The sequence below is a fragment of the Acomys minous genome (genome assembly GCF_964271855.1).
Source record: "Acomys minous genome assembly, chromosome: 4".
NCBI classification, from domain to species: Eukaryota; Metazoa; Chordata; class Mammalia; order Rodentia; family Muridae; genus Acomys; species Acomys minous.
The window spans coordinates 11,862,488-11,882,350 of record NC_140486.1 but is presented as its reverse complement, the minus strand read 5'-3'; the positions used below and the strand labels follow the sequence as shown (position 1 = coordinate 11,882,350).

General features: G+C 43.9%; 1 protein-coding gene across 3 annotated transcripts in view; it reads left to right on the top strand.

Annotated features, from left to right (window-relative positions):
- SKOR2 (SKI family transcriptional corepressor 2) overlaps positions 1–19,291 on the top strand; it is a 50,828-nt gene extending 31,537 nt beyond the window's left edge. For 2 of the 3 annotated variants that reach the window (XM_084780825.1, XM_084780824.1), the window contains exons 7-9: positions 5,559–5,626; positions 12,928–12,993; positions 18,593–19,291. In XM_084780825.1, coding sequence (XP_084636951.1) covers positions 5,559–5,626; positions 12,928–12,990 — 131 coding nt within the window. In that variant the 3' untranslated portion in view covers positions 12,991–12,993; positions 18,593–19,291. Of the gene's footprint in view, positions 1–5,558; positions 5,627–12,927; positions 12,994–18,586 lie in introns of all 3 variants that reach the window. The other variant, XM_084780823.1, reaches the window with a different exon arrangement.
- The last annotated feature ends 572 nt before the right edge of the window (positions 19,292–19,863 follow it).

Below are 19,863 nucleotides of genomic sequence, written 5' to 3'. Positions count from 1 at the left end.
GGAATTAACTCACAGTAACGTATATTCCTATACATTGCCCTTTCTAGCATAAACCATGTACATTAAAACAATATTAGGCTGGGCTAGGGCATAGCTCAGGCCTGAGTTTGGTCGTTACCACCACAAAAACCATGCAATGAAAAAACCCAGACCTAGTAGTGATCATCTTGACCCGAGTTGATGGGAGCCAGTCTGCGGCTGCCACACATAAGCGTTTCAATAAACAACATCCTCAAGTTTTGGAAATTCGCAACCTGCTCCACTCCCCAAGGATGCAGGGGAGGAGCTACATACAGGGTGTGGTCACTAGGAGTCCAGGTTCCAAAATCTACCACACCTGAGCTTCTCCTCATTGGCTGCTTGACCTCGGAAACTGCCCACCCACCGGGGCAGATAATTCCCGCCTCTCAGGATGAAAGAACTAAACAGCACAAGCAGGCAAGGGGCTGTGCGTGAATTTACTGACGTTAGGTTCATCCAATAGCTGTCATCTGTAGTCTGAGGCGGTGAAGATGCAGCAGGGTGAGGAGGGCAGACTCAGCACTGAGCTGCGTGGAGGATTTCTAAATCATTGGGCCTTGGGGTCTTTGTGCGGTTCTGAGGGCTGAGCAGGTGAGAAGGTGAGGGTGAAGGAGAAAGGAAGCAGAGGGAGAGGAGGGGAAAGAAAAGAAAATGAGGAGGAAGGAAGGGGGGAAGGAGAAGAGAGAAGCAAGGGGGAGAAGGAGGAAGAGGAGCCTGCAGCCTTAGAAGGCAGAAGTCTGGGGATGGGGCAGCAAGCTAACCTCTACCTGTGTTGAGAAAGGGCTTTCTAGAACTAAGCTTCCTGAGCATACCTGCCTGACCCTGCTGGGACAGCACAGGAGGAGGACAGGACCCCAACACCAGGCAAACAGGCCAAAAACAGGGGTCCTGAGGGAGGGCTCCTGGAACAGGGGTTCTGAGGGAGGGCTCCAGGTTTGGCGGCAGCATGCCCTCTTGCTTTCCCAAGGCGCATTCCGCAGCCTCTTTCCCAACTGTACAGCAGTAAATGGATGCTCTGGGTCCACTCCCATCCTTCCCTGCTCCAACCCATGCCGTCCCCCCTAAAATGTCACCTTTGCCATCAAGTTCTGCACCCAAGAATCTGTCTTCAGCCCAACTGCTTATTTAGAGTCAAGACTAACTCCTGCCTGTCCCAGGCACCCTCCGCCCCTGCGTACGTCCACTTCCTGGGTGCGAATTTGTTTTAGTACTGAAGTTTTCAGCTTCCGCTTCAAGGAATCCATCAGCCTTGGATGTGGTACTGCATGCTTGCAAGCTCAGCCCTGAGGAGATAGAAGCAGGAGGGCCAGGGAGAGTCTAGCTGCCGTCGGCCCACTCTAAATCGCCCTTTGCTGCTCCAGCGTACTCCCTGGATTCCTTTCCAGGGTCCAGGGGGACCTACCCCAGCTATGTGACCAGCCCCGGGATGCCCCCCACTTCTCATGCCTCCCATTTCACTCCGAGAAGATCACTGGATGAAAAGAAGAATCTACTGTGTGTGGAAATACAGTGGCTCTATGGAGGTTCTGGGGCAGCCGTGGGAGAAGGCGTTAAGATTAGGTCAGTTTGTGGTGGATGCCCAGACCGTGGACGCTGACCCGCCTGAGTCTCCTGGTGTGGGGTGGCTACCAACACCGCGCACAGCGCCTTTCTCCTAATTTTCATCAGAGCACGTCAGAATCAGGCAGCTCCTGATCCCCAGCATGGAAAAGACAGGAAAAGTATTTGTCCCTAACCAAACCAGTTTGCTTCATCATCAGATCTTAAAATACTAGAGCAAGAAGATTTCTCAGGGGCATCGTGTCCACACTGCTCCTTTGGCCCAAGGCCCCAGAGCAGGACACTTACCCTTGGTGCCAAAGCCCTGACCCTCTGGTGAAGGGCTTTGTTTCTTCCCACTCTCCAATCTGTCACTCTCCACCTCTGCACACTGAGGACTGCTGTGGGCCTAGAGGTTTTTGATAAAACTTACCTTCCTGTCCTGTGACCTCACTATATACCTAGGTGGATGTGACAGTTGGAGACAGATGTGCTCCAACTAGTAATACATATTATGGACATGTTAGACGTGTTAGTAGGGGTGTGAGCAGCTAGCCTGAAGAGCCCGAAAGGATGATAATTGATTCTGGTAGGGGAATCAAGAGAATTGGAAGACTTTTTTTTTTTTTAAATAGGGATTTGAACCGGGATGCTTGCTGTAAGGGTAGACCACAGCAGGAACAGGGGCCCAGACACAAGAAGCAAAGTGCCTGCTTGAAAGCTGGAGAGCGGTCTGATGGGTAGCTGGGCTCTTGGAATTTCCTCCTCGTCCTCTGCTGCAGCCTGCCCTGCAGTGCCCCCTTCCTCCTTTCTCCCTCGGATGCTGCTCACCCCTCTCCCCACCCCCACCCCCACCTCCCTCTCACTGACCCACCCTGGTCCCTCTACTGTAAAATCTTCCTTGTCACATTTGGAGGTATTGTGAGGTAGGGGTTGGATGCTTTTCAAAATAAGTGATACTATATGCCTTGGGTTTAGGGAAGGAATTCTATTCATATAGAAAGGCAAATGCCAAAAAAAAAAAAAATGAAAAGACCAATTATGTTTAATTCTACTACCTGGAGACTTAGGAATTGTTACCTTGGAAATACTGGGAGGCCATTGAAAATTTTTCAGGCAGAATTTTAGGAAGATGAAAAGGATTTGTGGAGAAGGAGCTAGAGGTGTGAGGTCAGTCAGAAACCTCTAGAAACAGTCCAGAAAGAAGCACCTGCATATGGGAGGTGAACAGAGGGGTGGTGGAGGGAAAGCCTAGGGGTTCCACTGCCAGCTAGTTGATTGTTAAGGCAAAAGAAAAAAAAAAGAAAGGAAGTGTTGTAGTTGATGTTTCTGGCTTCTCCAAGCTTCTGTCTATCAGCCACAAGTGCAGTGTGAATCCATGTTCTTTTCCTTCATAAGAGGAAAGAGACACGTTATCCAAGACTTCACTTTTAAAAATTACAAGGAGAACATGCCACACTCTGCTGTAGGTTTGGAAGGCATTTAGATAAAATTAAAATAATTAACACATAGAATATCAATACGATTTTACGTAGCAGTGCCTTTTTAAAACCCTCCTTCCTCAGATTGTGGCCAAGTTTATAGCATCATGACACCAAAAAAAAAGACCATAACAGGGGTAGCATGGGCGGGAAGTGTAGTGAGAATTCTGGAATTTTCATTTCTCTAAAAACTCAGAAATATTATAAGAATATGTTTTCATTTTAATCCCAGGAGTGGGTATATGGGGCTGCTTCAGACGGTCTGCAGCACCTGACTGTGTGTCTAGCAGAGATGTGGTGTTGACAACTGCAGATAGTTTCTGGGATTGTGTGATGTTTGAGATTCTGGGATTTTTCAGAGCCTCGTGGTGATGGTGGTGGTGGTGGTGATTGTTGGTCATTTGGAGGGGGGCATGGGTTGCAGTTTGTTAGTTGTGCTCAAAGAAAAAACAAGAAGAAATTAGATTCAAGGATGGTGCTCTCTCTCTCTCTCCTCTTTCCTCCTTTCTCTTCTATCTACTGATAGGGGGTGAAACAGGGGTGGGTGATAAAGGGTAGGAAAAAGAAGAACCCATAAAGTAACAAAGACAAGCTACAGAGAAGGCTTGCTGTTTGGAGAGTCAGGCTGGAGTACAAGGGCACTAAATAGCAAGGGAGCCAGGCAAGCATTTTTCAGACCCACGTCTTACCCAGAAGGCATCACATACAACTCAGCATTCCCTGTGGTTAGCACTGTGTGAGCTACACCCTCCCCTGACTGGTAGCACTGCAGACAGTAGGAGCTCTCTATGCTGTGACTTGCACAAGTAGAGACCATGACTGCAATGCACATTTCTGGGCTGGTCCTTACATGCAAAGGAACAGACTCGATGGTGCATGAGATACTGCCAAAGAAATGACACAGCCTTACCGCTCAGAATGTCCTGTGAGGTCTAAAAAAATTATAATGTTGTAAACACATCTTCAAATAACTAAATGATTTACCTACAAGCCAGACCAGTGGCATGTACCTGTAATCCCAGCACTTAGCAGGCAAAAATATCAACTATAATTTAAGGTCAGCCTGATTAGAGAGTCCCAGACCAGCCGGGGCTATACAGTGAGGTCTGTCTTAAAAATAAAAGGGAAAAAGAAGAGGGGGGGGCTGAAAAGAGTAGGAGACTCTAGGGTGCTGTCAGCCTGTTTTTCAAATGTACTCATCCTTCTGTGTCCATGGGAATTAGCTCCAGGTCCCTATGCAGATAACAAAATTTCATGGATGTGCCAGTCTCATATAGTATTGCTTAGTGTTTTCCTGCAGCCCATGTACATCCTCCCACATGCTTTACACTACAGCCAACACCATGGGCCACAACCCCCACATGGGGTCACATAAGTGAATGTGGAAGTCATGCAATTTGGGGCAACAGTAAGAAGTTTCTGGACATTAAATGACCAGGAGTTACTTGAAACTCAAAAGCAAAATGAATCCAAGGTGTTTGGGGCAGCACTGGCCTTTGTTGTGAGGCACTGTTCCACCTCTGACCACCATTGGCACACAGACCAAGTCCTGCAGTGCCAGGAAATGCTAGAGGAACACCTCAGCTCAAGAACTGCATGCTTTGAATATCATGATTACCATACAAAGTTGTGTGCTCTTCAAACATAGTGGTTAAGTTACAGGAAATTGTTTTTTTAATTAGTTTATTTTTATGTGTATGGGTGTTTTGCTTGCATATATGTTTGTGCACTACGTGTAAAGTGCCACCCACACAGTGCCAGTGGAGGCCAGAAAAATATGTAGGATGCCCTGTGAGCTGCCATGTGGGTGCCCCAGGGCCTCTAGAAGAGCAGCCAGTGCTCCTAACTTCTGAGACATCTCTTCAGGGTCCTGAACACATACTTTTTAAAATCTCCCTATTACTATTCTTCAGCATATAAGGATCAATTTAATATATCTTTTGATTATATTGTATTAGGTTGTTTGGTTTTTTTAAAAAAATTGTTGTTTGAGTTGCTGACTTGACTCTTCTAAAATAATCTAACAATTTCTGAAATGGCCCTAAACCATTTTGTGGTACATACTTATGTAAAACCACATTCTCGGTATTGATAATTACAAGATCAAGAATATCAATCAACTCTGACAAATACTGAAGATGTCCTATAGGATCAAATATTCCGCCAGTGTTTAACTGTTTGCATAAAGTTAAAGCAGGCTAGGTTTATCTACCTGAGTAGCAGATTTGACTTTGTCACTGATAAATTGTGCAGTTAGATGAATGTTGGTGAACTGTATTTGTCCTGAGTAGAAAGAGTTTCAGAAGCCCTGCCCTCTGTGTCTTTACTGATACAGATGGATGCTGTGTGGGTGGAAAGTACTCCGTTGTGTTTATTACAGACTCTGTGTCAAGTTGCTGGCGTTCTAAGGTTGGTTCCATCCTCAGCACCAGGAGTCTGGGATTTGGAGGGCCAAATACGCAGTAAGCCTGGGTTTTGCATTTTCATTAGTTTCCTTTCTGTTTCTCTCTTCCCCAGATAACTTTCAGGACCAGATGAAAAGGGAACTGGCTTACCGAGAAGAAATGGTGCAACAGTTACAAATCGTAAGATGCATTTCTGCTTACAAATACACGCAGCATCCTTGATTTGTTTTCAAAGCCCTAGATGCACGCCACACTGATCCTGTTTTGCAGGCAATCCTTTGGTCCACTTACCTCTCAGCTGGCTGAGATGCTAATTATAAAGGGATTTACATAGGCTGGGAGTAAACAGATGTGTCAGCATGTTTCTTCTAACTGTAACTACCTCCCATGTGTTAGTACACAGATGGGTGCATTGCCTCCGTGGGCAAATCACAGGTACCTAGCATTCTTTCGCTGTGCAAACTCGCAGGCACTGTGGGGTGATGTGATGTGAATTGCAGAGAGCACCCTAGCTCAGGCCCCCTGCACCTTCCACCAGCCAGGCCCTCTAAGGTCAATAGAACAGAATACACACACAATTAGCCAATTACACACACTTGAGGGTTGATGAAAAGAAGCAAATCATTTCCAGGTGAAGCCTTCTTCTCTATCCTCATCTTGTCTCAAAATGATCTCTTTAAATAGAAAATAACAACCGTCAAGAAGATGGCTGATAAACAGAAGGATTTTGTTCTGAGATTTTGTTTTCTGAGTGCTTCTCTTCTCCATCCCGTGAAGACACATCTGGTATAAGCCTTATGTTTTCAAATCAGTCTCCAAGGCTTCTTCATTTTCCAAAGAGCAAACAACAGGGAAAATGACTTATACTCAGTAATTTTTGAGATTATTTTTAAACACTGGGTGAAGATTTATAGTGATGTCTCTGGAAGCACGGTTGTCATAATTTTGGTCTTTAGCCCTTGTTTTTAGTTGATCTGTTCTACCCTCAGACCACAGAGCATGTCTAAAGTGTCTTAAGAGCCAAGCATGTAGTTCTCTGTCGGGATTATTTAGAAAAGACGGTTGCTAATGTCCCCTTTCTGTGGGAGGCATGCCCATGTTCACAGAGACTCCTGAGAGAGTTGAAAGCAATCTTGGATTTCATTACATCTTCTGTGTGGGGGTCTCAGCTAAAAGTGGAGTTTATAATAACTGTGACACTCCCACTGGGATTTCTCCGGTCTCAAATGCTCATTAACAACCCCAGGTTTGGAAAACCTTTATACCAGAGTTTGCTTAGACAGGATCTTCTTGTGGGTTTTTGTTGTTGTTGTTGTTATTGTTGTTGTTGTTGTTGTTCATGGTAGTGGTGGTGGTGGTGGTGCGTGTGTGTGTATTGGTTTTGTTTGCACCTAAAATCACTGGGAAGGTGAAGATATTCTTAATTTATTGACAATATATTCCATGAAGAGGGTAAAAATGAACGTATCTATCATTCTCCACCTTTGATTTCTTTAGTAAAAGTTCAAATTCCTTACAGCAAATACAGCTATTGTTTTTTCCCTCCAGAGGAAGAATATAAATATGAGGTTGGAGGCAGGTGGGACAGAATATTGAGACCTGACTTAATTAACATAAGGTATCATTTTTTTTCTGGCTTTTAAAACAGAGATTGTCATGCAAGAAACAAACAAAAGTTGAGATTTCAGGGTGACCATAAATAGAGCAAAATGGGCTATAGGGAAGGAGTTAGGCTTTTATTTCAGGGCTGCCCTTTAAAGCTAGTTGTTTGGTTTTAACATCTTACTCTCCTTTGACAGTTTTTTTTTACTAAAAGAGGAAAGAATGGTGTATCCTTCAACACTTGAAACAAACATTTTGTTGCATGAATCACCCCAAGCCATCCCGTCCCTACACAATCCAGCCTTTCCTTTCCATTCTTTCTCACTTTTTCCTGGGTTGGTCCTAATGTCCTCACATGTCCTTTCACACACCAGTAAAGGGAGGCACACTACTGAACTACAGAGAGCTCACACTTTATTACTGCCCGACCTGCAACCAGCAGACGACACCGTAAGGTCTACCAATCTGGACTCCAGGCCAATTCCCTGAGTGTCAGTTCTGTAAGGCTGAACCTGGCAGGAATATTTTTAACACATTTTTATTGAAAAATAAAATAATTCATATTACATCTCATTTTCTATCCCATCCCATGCATCCTCCCATTCCTCCCTCCCTCCCACTTTCACCCCAATCCCCCTTCCCTATGACGGTGACTGAGGGGGACCTCCTCCCCCTGAATATGGTGCTAGGGTATCAAGTCTCTTCTTGGTAGTCTGCTATCCTTCTGCCGAGCCTGGCAGGAATATTATAATCCAAAGTCATGTGGAGAGTACACATGAGTGGAACACTGGAAACCATGCGGTGTGCCACCAGTATGACTAACACCAGCAGAATAGCACGGCGCTTCTCAAAATAGTGTCAGTGTCAGGGTTGCTTTTGGGCAGGAAGGGCCTGTTTGTTTTTTAATTCTTCTACTCACTTTAGAAATGAGACAACAGACCCAATGTTGCTTACACAATAACTTATCTAGTTTCTTAGTCAGCATTTTATATATATGAAAAGCACCAGAGGGGATGCCTTCAGGGAATCTCTGAAGATTATCAAGGAGTGGCAAAAGGTTACACTTTTATTTGCTCTCACAGTATATTAGTGGAATGATCTCTCTGTCCGTAAATACTGTTCTGAACTTTGCCTTCTGGTAATGAGGCAAACCACTCCGGGCGTTTCATACTCAAAGTCTACACAGAGCAGAACCACAGAGTACACACTTTTTTCTTTAGGTGAAATAAAACCTAAACATATCTTGACATCCTGGAGAGTTAAAGATATATTAAAACCATCATATTTGGTAATGGTTCCTGTAGATGCACAGTGCATTTATTCTGTATTGTTACACAATGTTCCTATCCAAAACACTTACATGGGAAGCATCTTGGGTATCATTGCCGTAAAAAGAAAACTCGTGAATTTCTTAGGCTCCTACATTTTTAGATCCTCTGCTGACGATAGCTTCCGTGCCTTCTTTCTCCAGTTTGTTCAATATAAACTTGTAATGGCTATACAGTCAAATGACCGAGCCTCCCTGTGCATTTATAAATGAGTGTGCATATGTTGCGATGCTAACGTTAAGGCAGGTGCAGAATTGGATTACTTAACATTTATAAATGGCCACAAGCCAAACTCTCAAAACAATACTTAAAATTTGAATTTTCTAATACTTGTGTGGGGGAAAAAAACTCTGTCATCCCTTTTCTGGGTTTTAAAATGCTTAAAATGTTTTCTTTATGAAGCCAGATTGATTTCTACAAAACAAAGAAATATATTCCTCTGATTAGGAATCAAATTCAGAAGTTTTAAAATTTAGCAAGTTTGTGAAAATGTTAAGTGTGCAGTATACTACAAGGCAAAGGACTTCCAGAAGAACACGTTCAATTTTTAAAAGTAAAATCTATTGTCTGTTAGGGTTGGAAAGAAAGTGAAGATGTTTTATTCAGCACAGAGCCTTTCAATTGAAATTGACCCAAGTCCCAGAATACGTAGTAATTTATAGAACGTGGCGCGCTTTCTTTTTCATTGCTAATTTGACAATCATTCCCTCAGAACGCACACCTGTACAAGCAATTACTGTAGGATTGCCTAAGGTACCTCTCTGCAAACCTCCGAGCTCTTCAAAGATGCTCTCAGCTACCAGTACTGAGCACCCAACCCAGGGCTAGAGCAGCCTCAGCCACTGGACTTGCCTGACAGCTACTCTGAGGAGCAGAGATGCAGCAAATGGGCCAGTCTTGAAGTGCCCTCTGCTGTTGTTCTGGAATGCTGCAGCCACATGCAGCTGGGGAAACCAGACGTCCCGATAAAAGGCCTCAATTAGAATAATGTCCAAACAATATGTTTGGTATTGATGTTTCATTTGTGGTAGACTCGTGAGATCAGTTTGCTGCTTCCCTGTGATGGGAACACAGTAGCCCTTTACAGTGGAACTGTAAGCCTTTAGCACCAGCTCTTGAGCAAGGACACGGCCTCTCGGCAATAACCATCTTTTCTCGGATATTGTACAGTATTCTTTCAGAGGGGAACTTGGCCAAATTTCCACAGTCTCAAACCAGAAAGTTCTTTAAATTGCATTGTCAAGCTTTTTCTAAAAGGCAGGTAGAACTGTTCCTGTTTTGTTTTTTGTTTTGTTTTGTTTATTTTTGTTTGTTTTGTTTACAAAAAGATTCCCAGAGCGATTATGCAGCTTTGGTTTTGTGGCTAAATATGTGTGACAAGGGGGTCCCTGAAGGCCTCTGAGCTTGATGGAAATTTGGACTTCCATAGACACCTTTGTAAAACTCTATAGCAGTAGGAAGACCTTGACCACTGCGCGTCTTTTCCCAGGAGTGCCCTGTGTCTTGACAATGATGCTATTGTCCCTCCATCCTGGGCATTCTCCTCACATGTCTAGCTTTGAGATATTGACTCACCTGAGTGTCTGAGCTCAAACCAACTCTCCCTTGGCACAAACTGGAGCGTTATCTTTTCGGTGAGATAGCGATGCTTTGGACCTATTGGGGTCAATGGGCGTCATTTAAGTTGTGTAACATTTCAAAGTTCTCTATCCACCTTCATGGTTTCCACACTTGTCAAAATGAAAAGAGAACTTTAGTAGGTCCTGCAGTAGACTTCCTTGAGAATAAGTAGCTTAAACAGATCCTATAGAATATGAAGCTCCCAAGTCTGAAGTGTTTTCTGACATCTGTAAATCCAATATTACATAGATTTTATTATATCTATTTTATAGATTCTAAGAAACCATCAATTGTACAAGGAGCCATGGCCTAACAACTCATAAATAAATAAAAGAGCTTCCAAGTATAATTCTAACATACCATCAATTACTATACATCCAATTTCAGAGATGTTAAAATGTGCAGGGAAAAGTGTGACTTGGAACCAGTGAAATAGTGTAGTTTTCAGGAACAAATGGGCCATATGATAATCCTTATTTATCATCTATGAACTGGGGCTTGAAGTTTCAAACACACAACAGTTGGTCCTGATGCTCTTGCTCTCTGTCTTTGTTATTGCCTGGGCTTTTATTTTATTCTTGTTCTAAGGAAACAGGCATGGAACCCAGCATTTGTACGAGGACAGCTCTCTGTGGCAAGTCACTTTCTAAGCTCTGAGACTCTGATGCATATTATTTAGAAATACTCCCGCTTTTCTAGCTGTATAAAACATGAACAGGGGAGGGAAAGAAGGAAAGTGGGATGGAGGGAAAGTGAAAGGAAGACATGTGACCTGGCTATGAAAGTCGCATCACTCCTGGGGTTTTCTCTGGGCTAGGACGTGGTTTACTCACTTTGGTGAGTGGTCCAGGACAGTATGAATTTCTTTCCTATAGTGCTCAGCATGTAACAGACACTTACAAAGCCCAGAAGTACCTAATCAACATTTTAAATGCCCTTTGTAAACAGCAAAGTGGAACAAGCACATCTTACTGGGAACTCGCTGAACTCAGAGGTTTATATCGGATCTTGCTAGCCTAAATAATAAAATTCCATTCAAGACTCTCATATTATGCAGCTAACAAAGAAGGTTACCCATACCCTTTGGTACTTACAGCCTACACTAGAGTGGAAAACCTCCATTCAAGAGTGTCTTTGTGAATAGCACGTATAGCATAACCTCCCATGAGAAGAGGAGGTAACTAGAGTAGGTCCCCTCCCAGCCCCCCTGTCACAGCTGTCTAGATGCCCTCAGCCCACATCCTAAAATAGGCACTGAACGTTTTATGCTGTAGTGTGAACCATTAATTTCAATGCTGCTACTTGCACTTTATCGGATACATTGTGTATCAGCATAGTGAGGTGTTTGTCTTTATCTTCTTTTTGTCCATTAAAACACTGCTTGATTCAAGTGACCAGTTTTATAGCCAAATGGCCCTGCTTATCTTAGTCCCCACAGCGTTGTAAGCTCATAGTCTCTTTCCGTTAATAAAAGTTCATGTGTGGAGTGCTGAGTCAAGAGAGTAAATCCAGCACCCATAAAATGCTAGGCGTGGAGAGATGCATTAACTAAATACTAAAATATCCCACAGCCAAGCATGGCGCTGCACACCTCTAAGTCTAGTACTTGGGAGGCTGAGGCAGGAGGATCACACGTTTGAATTGAGCCTGAGCTATAAGGAAAAGAAAGGAAGAAAGATGAGAAGAGGAGGGAAGGAGGGAGGGGAGGAGAGAGGGAGAGAGGGAGAGAGGGACGGAGGGAGGGAGGGAGAAAGGGAGAGAGTGAAGGAGGGAGGGAGAGAGTGAAGGAGGGAGGGAGGGAGGGAGGAAGAGAGTGAAAGAGGGAGGGAGGGAGAGTGGGAGGGAGGGAGGGAAAGAAGTATTATCTAACTGAAGGAAAATTTATTTTTCCTCTTACTGCTTGTATATAGCAGTCATTTTTTGGGTTACATTGTAAAAGACTGATGATTGGAGCTGGAGAAATGACTCAGCTTTTAAGATCACTGACTGCTCTTCCAAAGGACCCAGGTTCAATTCCCACCCCCACCCCCACAGGGTATCTTACAATAGTCTACAACTCCAACCCTAATCTGAGGGGATCTGACATCCCCATTTGCTTCCCACGGCACTGCATGCAGACACATACACGCAAAATAAAAATAAATAAAATATCAAAAAAAAAAAAGAGCTGGATATTTATTTCCTCAAGTGTAACAGAGATGCAAATGTAGAGTCCTAAATTTAACCTCATAATGATGCAGGCAGGTAACACAATGATAGAGCTGTTTGACCAGGGTTAGAATGACACAATGGCAGAGTTGCTTGACCTGGGTTCGGATAAAAGCAAATGTAAATAATGTATGTGTCTGCTCGCTGCCATTTGAATTTTCTAATGAAAAGTCTCATATCAAATGAGATAGGCCTTCATTCACAAGCCACTCTTCAGAAGCACTTGCAAGCCATCCACACAAAATGGGTCATTCAGTGCAGTTATTTCTAGCTCTTCTTATCAGTAATTGAGAATTTACCACAGTAATAATTTATGTCTAGCCTTTTTGTGATTCACAATGAGAGCATGTTTCATAAAGAAAACACTCTAATTAAGCTGGCTGCCTTGAACTAGTTTGTAATCACGTTCATCTTTTTGTGACCTTGGACCTACTTTAACATTGTAATTCAGTTTTCAGGTAGCAATAGTGCCATACTATTAAATACAAAGACCTTAAACCCTTTCAAAAGGAAAACGTCTCCTGTTAACCTCACCGATTAGCAGTAACAGCAACGGGTGTGTGATTGCCTGTTCTGTCCTTACTACGCTCTGCGGGCAGCCTTTCCGATGCTGTGTACCCCAGCAGCCTCACACTGCTAAGCAGGAGAAGCTCTCCTCTCTGCAGGGAAGATGCACCAGCATCTGGCTCCAGCCTGATGGTCTTGTTTGTTTCTGTCTTCCAGATCCCCTATGCAGCAAGCTTGATCAGGAAAGAGAAGCTTGGCGCCCATCTCAGCAAAAGCTAAAAGGTGAGATTGCCTGTTTCCTCCTGCCAGTGCTGGGCGTTCATTCTAATAGCCCCAAGGGATTGAGGAAGTTGTGTGTCCTGTGTATAATTCAGAGGTGTCTATTGTCCCAGGCTCGGACAAGGGCTTCCCAGAAATGCTATGGCAAGCTCCTGAACTTAAAAACTTCTCTAGTGGAGCTTTAGAAGTGATAATTCCCCTCTTCCACCTCTTTCTCTGTAGGGGTCTGTCTGCCCCTCTGAAGTGTCAGCAGTCCTTATTACGTCATTACCACTGCTGTTTCCAAAAGTCTCCCCCATCTGAGCTGCTGTTTCCAAAAGTCTCCCCCATCTGATTCTGTGAGTCAGTCCACACAAGCACAACTGAGGAGAATACAGACCATGGAGGCTTTCTGTTCAGGGAATAGTCATCTGGCCTTTCCCTAAAGTGAAATATTTCTTTCTCTCAAATGAAGCCAGCTTCAAACTCACATTCCTGGCAACAATTTAAAAGACAAAAATCTAAACTTAAAGGGAAGCAGGTAGTGAGAATTCTCTGGTTATGATCACGTGCCTAAGAATTTCAAAAGCATCGTTTTGAGCCTATTGAGAAGGACACCCTCTTTGTAAAAGTGAAAAAAAAACAAACAAAAAACAAAAAACAAAAACGTGATTGTTTCTATGGCAATAGGTCAGGATTACCTAACAGGGCAAGTCCAGAGCTCATGCATACATATGAAGGCAGAAGCCAATGCTGCATTGTATTCCTCTGTTGTTTTCCATCTGACTTTCTAATAGTGTCTTCACTGAAACCAGAACTCACCATGTCAGCCAGACTAGCTGGCAGCAAGCTGCCCTGATCCACCTGTCTCTGCCCATCCCGCCAGACACAGGTTTTCTGTGGGTACCAGGGGCCCCAACTCAGGTCTCTGTGCCTTTGCAGCAAGCGCATTACCCACTGAGCCATCGCCCAAGCCTCTGGGTAGCATTTTCTCCTTCTCATGGCTGCCAAAAGATGCCGAGACTTCCTCCCTGTGAATCATCCTTTCAACTCACTGGAGTCTGTTTGGGGGGATCCTTACAAAGCAGGCTCCTTGTCCTTTCTGTCATCCATGATCCTTTTCTATATATTGTGTGTCTGTCCTGTACAGATGACTGTCCTTTTCACAGTCTCTATCAGTGGTGTGTTTCAGTACTTGCTTTGATGATGATAATGTCACATTTCATCTTTCAAAATCCCGTGAAATGCTCCTCATTTTGTACACTGGGAAATAAAGTACAGAAAAAGGACGTGCAACTTTTTTTTTTTTGCCTATGTTGCAAAGCTAGGAAGAGGCACCTCCGCACCAACCTTAGATACAGTATTTTTCTGCTCTAGCCTGAACATCTTGTTCTCAGCAGAAATGAAAGTAAAAGTATTGGAAGTGAAAGTTTTCTACTTCCATCTCCATAAAGCTAAACTCAAACTTGCATGTGAGTTTGGTCCTCAACTGAAATATTTTTATTGAGTCTGATGTTGACTTAGTGATTTTTTTTTCCATATTATGGTAGGGCAGGTTGGTATTGGTAAGGTGAATGGAAATTTTTATGGTGCTTAGATTCCATGAATCTTAAGCCAGAATATCAAGGTAATCAAGACAAGAATAACCCAAATGAATTGTGATAAGTATTGAAAATGCCAACCTAATTTTCTTTCACATCACGGAGGAAATATTAGCATGAGTGTTTAAAAATAACCTTTGTGTAGCACACCGTCGGGTCGGCAAAGCCAGCAAATTATGAGGTCATATAGTCTGCAATCAGCAGTGAGTCAGTGTTTATGAGAGAAATTTGCTTTTAGATTTCCAGCATTTGATGACAGTCTTGCCTCTCTCCCAGCCAGTTTCTCTCACTTCCTGCCCCCAGCATGAGTTAATTTTTCCTATATGTGAGCCTCATGTCAAAGATTCATTGTTTGGCTCAGTGTGTGTGAGATTCATCCATTAGAGGGTGGTTTGATTTATATGGAGGGACTTCAGTGAGTTCTTTATTCCTTCCACTCCTCAGTCTCATCTTCCCTGCTTATCACAAAAGCCCTCCTTGCATGTATATAGTGTTCTAAATACTATATAGTAGACAGTGTTCTCCCTCGTTGCCCTGAAATCTCTCACAGAAGCAGAGCGTATAGCTATGCTATGGTTGAGAAGGAGATTGATTTATGTTTAGTAACTAATGCTTCCTCCATGCTGATTTCGTTCCCATCCTTGCAGACAACAGGGATTTCTTTAAGTAGGCCCTGGTGCTTTCAGAAGATTAGCGGTTACTTAGCTAACTCAGCCAAGCAGAGAATCACAACCACGTTGTTAGAGGCGGTCTCCGACTTGCCGTGTGCAGAGCCTGCAAGGAGTTACCCCAAGAGAGATGATAAGATAAAAATCGTTATGCCAAGGTTCTGTCTTGCTGAGTGACCACAGGTTTCCAAATTAGGGACTCTGATGCATTAACGTCTTATGCAAGAGTGACCCTTAAGGTAGTGTTCATGCCACCCAGTGGATTCCAATATGAATATTAAGGGGAGGAAGCTTTTCAAAACCACAGGCAATCCATTTAATAAGCCGAGCAAGTACTGCCGCATCTCACTGCTCCACAAATCTTCCTTGGCCCTCAGTTAGAACATAAGAAATTCCATGGTGTGTCAAATTAAAGTGTCTACCCAGGTCAGCACAGCAACAAATGCCACCGGAAGAGCCAACTTCCTCATTATGAAGCAACCTCACAGTTCAGGCGTATGCACGAAACACTCTTAACTCACCCATAATATATTCATTATCTGTGGATTTATTTAAAGTCTTTCTTCAACCTAGGCACAGTCCCCTTTGGGGCAGTGAATTCTATTTGTTTAGCACCCAGCTGTGTAAAGAGTAGTTAAGTTTATTTATCTCTAAAGCATCGACTAAAACAAGCCCCATTAGACGAGACATTTTTCTGGTTGGCTAGGCTGTTGTACTGTGAGCTCAGGAGAGTGACAGGAAAGAGTTAAGAAACATGTCCAAGAGTTACATATGGATACTCACCTAGGCCCCCTCTAAACATTTTCTATTTTATTTTACTTTAGTGTGCGTATGTGTTGTCTGGGTGTCTGGGCGTATGTATGTGCCCCACTGTACGTATGCGCAGGAGTTCACAGAGGTCAAAGGGTCATCCTGGAAGTGGAGTTGCAGATGGTTGTGAGCCTTCTCCTAAGTGCTGGGACCTGAAGCCGGTCCTCTGCTAGAGCAGTAAGTGCTCTCAACCACTGAGCCCATCTTTCTGGCCCCTGGACCCATGTTCTGCTCCAAAATCACTTCCAGTACTCTTCATTGCTCTGACCAGCTCCCGCCTAGACATCTTGGTGGAGCCTACATTCAATCCCTACCCCCAAATCGAAAATGTTCATTTTAATTACCTTCAAAATTGCAAATGTCATTCATGTAACTGGTTAAAACACCCATGTCTTTATCAGGAAATAGTGAAATTATTTTACCTAAGTGGGAAGCGAGTCATAGGATAGCTCATTTGCAGTGGTACACACCACTCTCCAAGATGTAACAGCACCCATCTTTACGTTAGCAGTAACTGTGTAAAATCCGAGACTAAATGCTTGGCTCAGTTACCCTTGTGGTTTACAGCTCTGTAAGGTACATAAGTCTGTAAGGTAGATCCAACTTCAGCCCCCCCATTTCACAGATTCAAGCACTGAGCTGGCAACTGGTAATGCCAGGATTCCGCTCTGGTCTGTTTGATACTTAGCCATACTTTCTTGCTTCCCTTGGATCCTAGGGCTGATGAGGAGCAGACAGGAGTCTAATATGACACAAAGTAATCCTATCCAATGCCTTTGGCCTTGCTCTTATCTATACATTATGAAAGGGCAATGCCTCTTCTGTTCTGCAGCCCTCAGGATCACTCTTGCATCCCGGGCTCCTGCTACATTCTCGCTCCTTCCCTAAAGGGATGCTTTTGCTTTTTAAGTTTTATTTTATTTTGCATTGGGGGACAGGGGGCGCACATGAGCACAAGTGCCCACAGAGAGCAGAGGAAGGTGTCTGGTCCCCTGGATCAGGAGTCACAGGCAGGGGTAATCAGCCAAACGTGGCTGCTGAGAACCAAACTCAGGTCCTCCACAAGAGTGCTGCCCGTTCTTTACCACGAAGCCATCACTCCAGCCCCAGAAGCTCCTTTTATTAAAACCAGATCGTGACCGTCACAACAGGCCCACAGAAGATGACCCACATATTTTTGCCTATGTCTGCATTATGGCTATCACTAACTGCTACTTCAGACACTTCTAGGGGCTTTGAAAGCGTGGCTTCTGACCCCACGCTAAGAATATCTACCTCTCTGCTAAATTCCTACTATTTTCACTTTACTTGTGAACATTTCTTTTTAACTCTGCTATATAAACAAGAGATGAAGAGCAGGAATGGCTTGTCAGGTGGCAGAGGGCAAGGATCTGCTGGAACTTCTACTGGGAACAGCCATGGGCCTCCCCCACCTCTCCGCCCCTCCCCCCCCCCAATGTCCTCGGCACCTTACGACTTTACTTAAGCCGAGTCACTCACTGAGATTCAGACTGCTGCTCCTTTATCCTTCATGTGATAAGCAGAGACATGGGCATCTTATCTGCAGTGCAGCCCAAGACTCTGAACTTCATCTGTGCTCCTCTGACCTGTGGCCTGAAGCTGTGGCCTGAAGCTTTGCATCTTGTCATCAGCTGCGAACACGCCAAGCTGATGCTCTTGTTGATCTCAGCATGCTGCTACAGTTTCACTTTGTATAAGACAAAATAATAAACGAATAATCAAATTGGCGAGACTTATAATACCTGACCCAAACTAGCAGGCAAGGGACCATGGACTGTGTCTGTTCTTTCCTAGCAGGCTGGCTTAGTTTCTGCCCGACAACAAAGTGGAGTTTTTAAAACAGTCAAACACCTTTGCTATGAAGCAGGCAAGGCAAAAGCAGCACACTGTGACTTAACTAACAGTTCCAATTTGTTTCAATGTCAGCAGAGATGCATCATCCATCACAGCAGACAAATATGTACAAACAAAGACACTAAGCATATTTACATTTTTAAAAATGTGTTCAGGTTCCAGGAAGATGCCTTGTGGGAAAGGTGTTTGTTTTACAAGCCCAAAGGCCCGGAGTTTGGATCCTGTCAATCCCACAGCTGTGTGTTTCTAAGTCCCCAGAACTGGTGGAGCAGGGGCTGTATAACCCCAGAGCTCACTAGCCATCCAACCTAGCCAAATCAGGGGGCCCCAGGTTCAGTGAGAGACCCTGCCTCGAAATATAGGGTGGAAAGACCAACATCAACCTCTGCCTTCCACATACATACTCATGGGTGTGCATGTTCACCTGTGTGCATACACACGTAGTAACCTATATACATGAGAACATGCGCACTCACATGGGCACACACATACATGCACATGTGCACACACCACGGTTTATTTGAAATGTATTGAAACTGTAATTACAAGTATTTTCTCCACCACTTTAAGTGTCTTTGTTATCCAATGATGTTGTGCCTGTGTTGTCATGTGCTTCTGTGGTGTCCTAGGTGACCGACCCACTTACTCTTGTTCTCTTGTAAGATACAGCCTGCCACTGAGCACTTTGGACCTGCAGAAAGAAGAACTTCAAACCGAAAGGGCTTTGGGAATCGAAATCGGGTTCGAGAGGAAGCCTAGGACAAGTGACCTCACAGCAGCCTGGACAACCATGTAAAATAGACTGTGGCCGTCATTCATTAGCAGGGGGGAGGGGGGATAGCCAACCAGAGCAGTCAATGCCTGTCACATCTTTTGGTGGAACCAAAGTTTGAATATTTGTGTTTTTAAAGCGTAACTGAAGCCAGAGTGTAGGAAGTGCTGCTGGCCGACAGGCTGGATGGGGGATCCAGGAGAGTCCTGTGTGGCGTCTGCCGCGCCACCTGATGGTCCTTTGCTTTTCCAGAAGTGATTCCTAGTGGAAAGAGAACAGAAGAAGAAGCCTGGCACTGGGGACTTAACCTTTAGACAAACCTGCTTTTTTCATAGCGAGAGGGACAGACACACGTGGCACCTCCTCTCTGGTACTTTGCCTGCTGTATGAAGATTGTATTCCTCTGGAAATATTTTACAGTTTAATATTGAGTGTAATTAAGAATATAATCATGTTATCAAAAATGGTATTTAACTCTGTTGTAGTTTCTTTAACATTCCTGTGGATAAAAAGTCTATAATAAAAAAAACTATCAAGTAATAGATGTGTTCATGTAGTTAAATGCATATTTGCTTGGGGGCAACTCAGTAACTAATGCTGAGCTATTTTTAGAGCTATTTTGGCATAAAGTATTTGAATAAATTATTTTTGAAAACAGATTTCCTTCACAGATGATTCTTAGACTAGCCTTTGAGCCCATCAGCACCTGGGGACCACTCCATGACCTTAGAATCTTTCTAAGTTCCAGCCAGGTCTCTTAACAGACTTCTTAACAGGCTTAGTGCCATGGCTTCTCCTTACTGTGATGTTAAATCCAAATCTGTATAGTAGTTTTAAGGCCCCCCAAATGCCTTTTAGATGCAATAAACAGAAGAAGCAAAATTGTGACCCTTTGTAGTAATAATGTCTAAGGTAGTTCTGGGTCCAACATGGATGACCTCCTAACTTGAAGCTGCCAAGGACCATCCTAATTGAAGATACCTCCACTCTCGGCATCCCTTGACAGACTTTTAAAAATATTTAAAAGGCACCACTATGGGGCTGGAGAAACAACAGTTGCTGGTCTTGCAGAGGACCCACGTTTAGTTCCCAGCACCCACATCCATCGACTCACAATCACCTGCCCAGCTCCAGGGTCTGATGCCTACACAAGCATCACACACACACA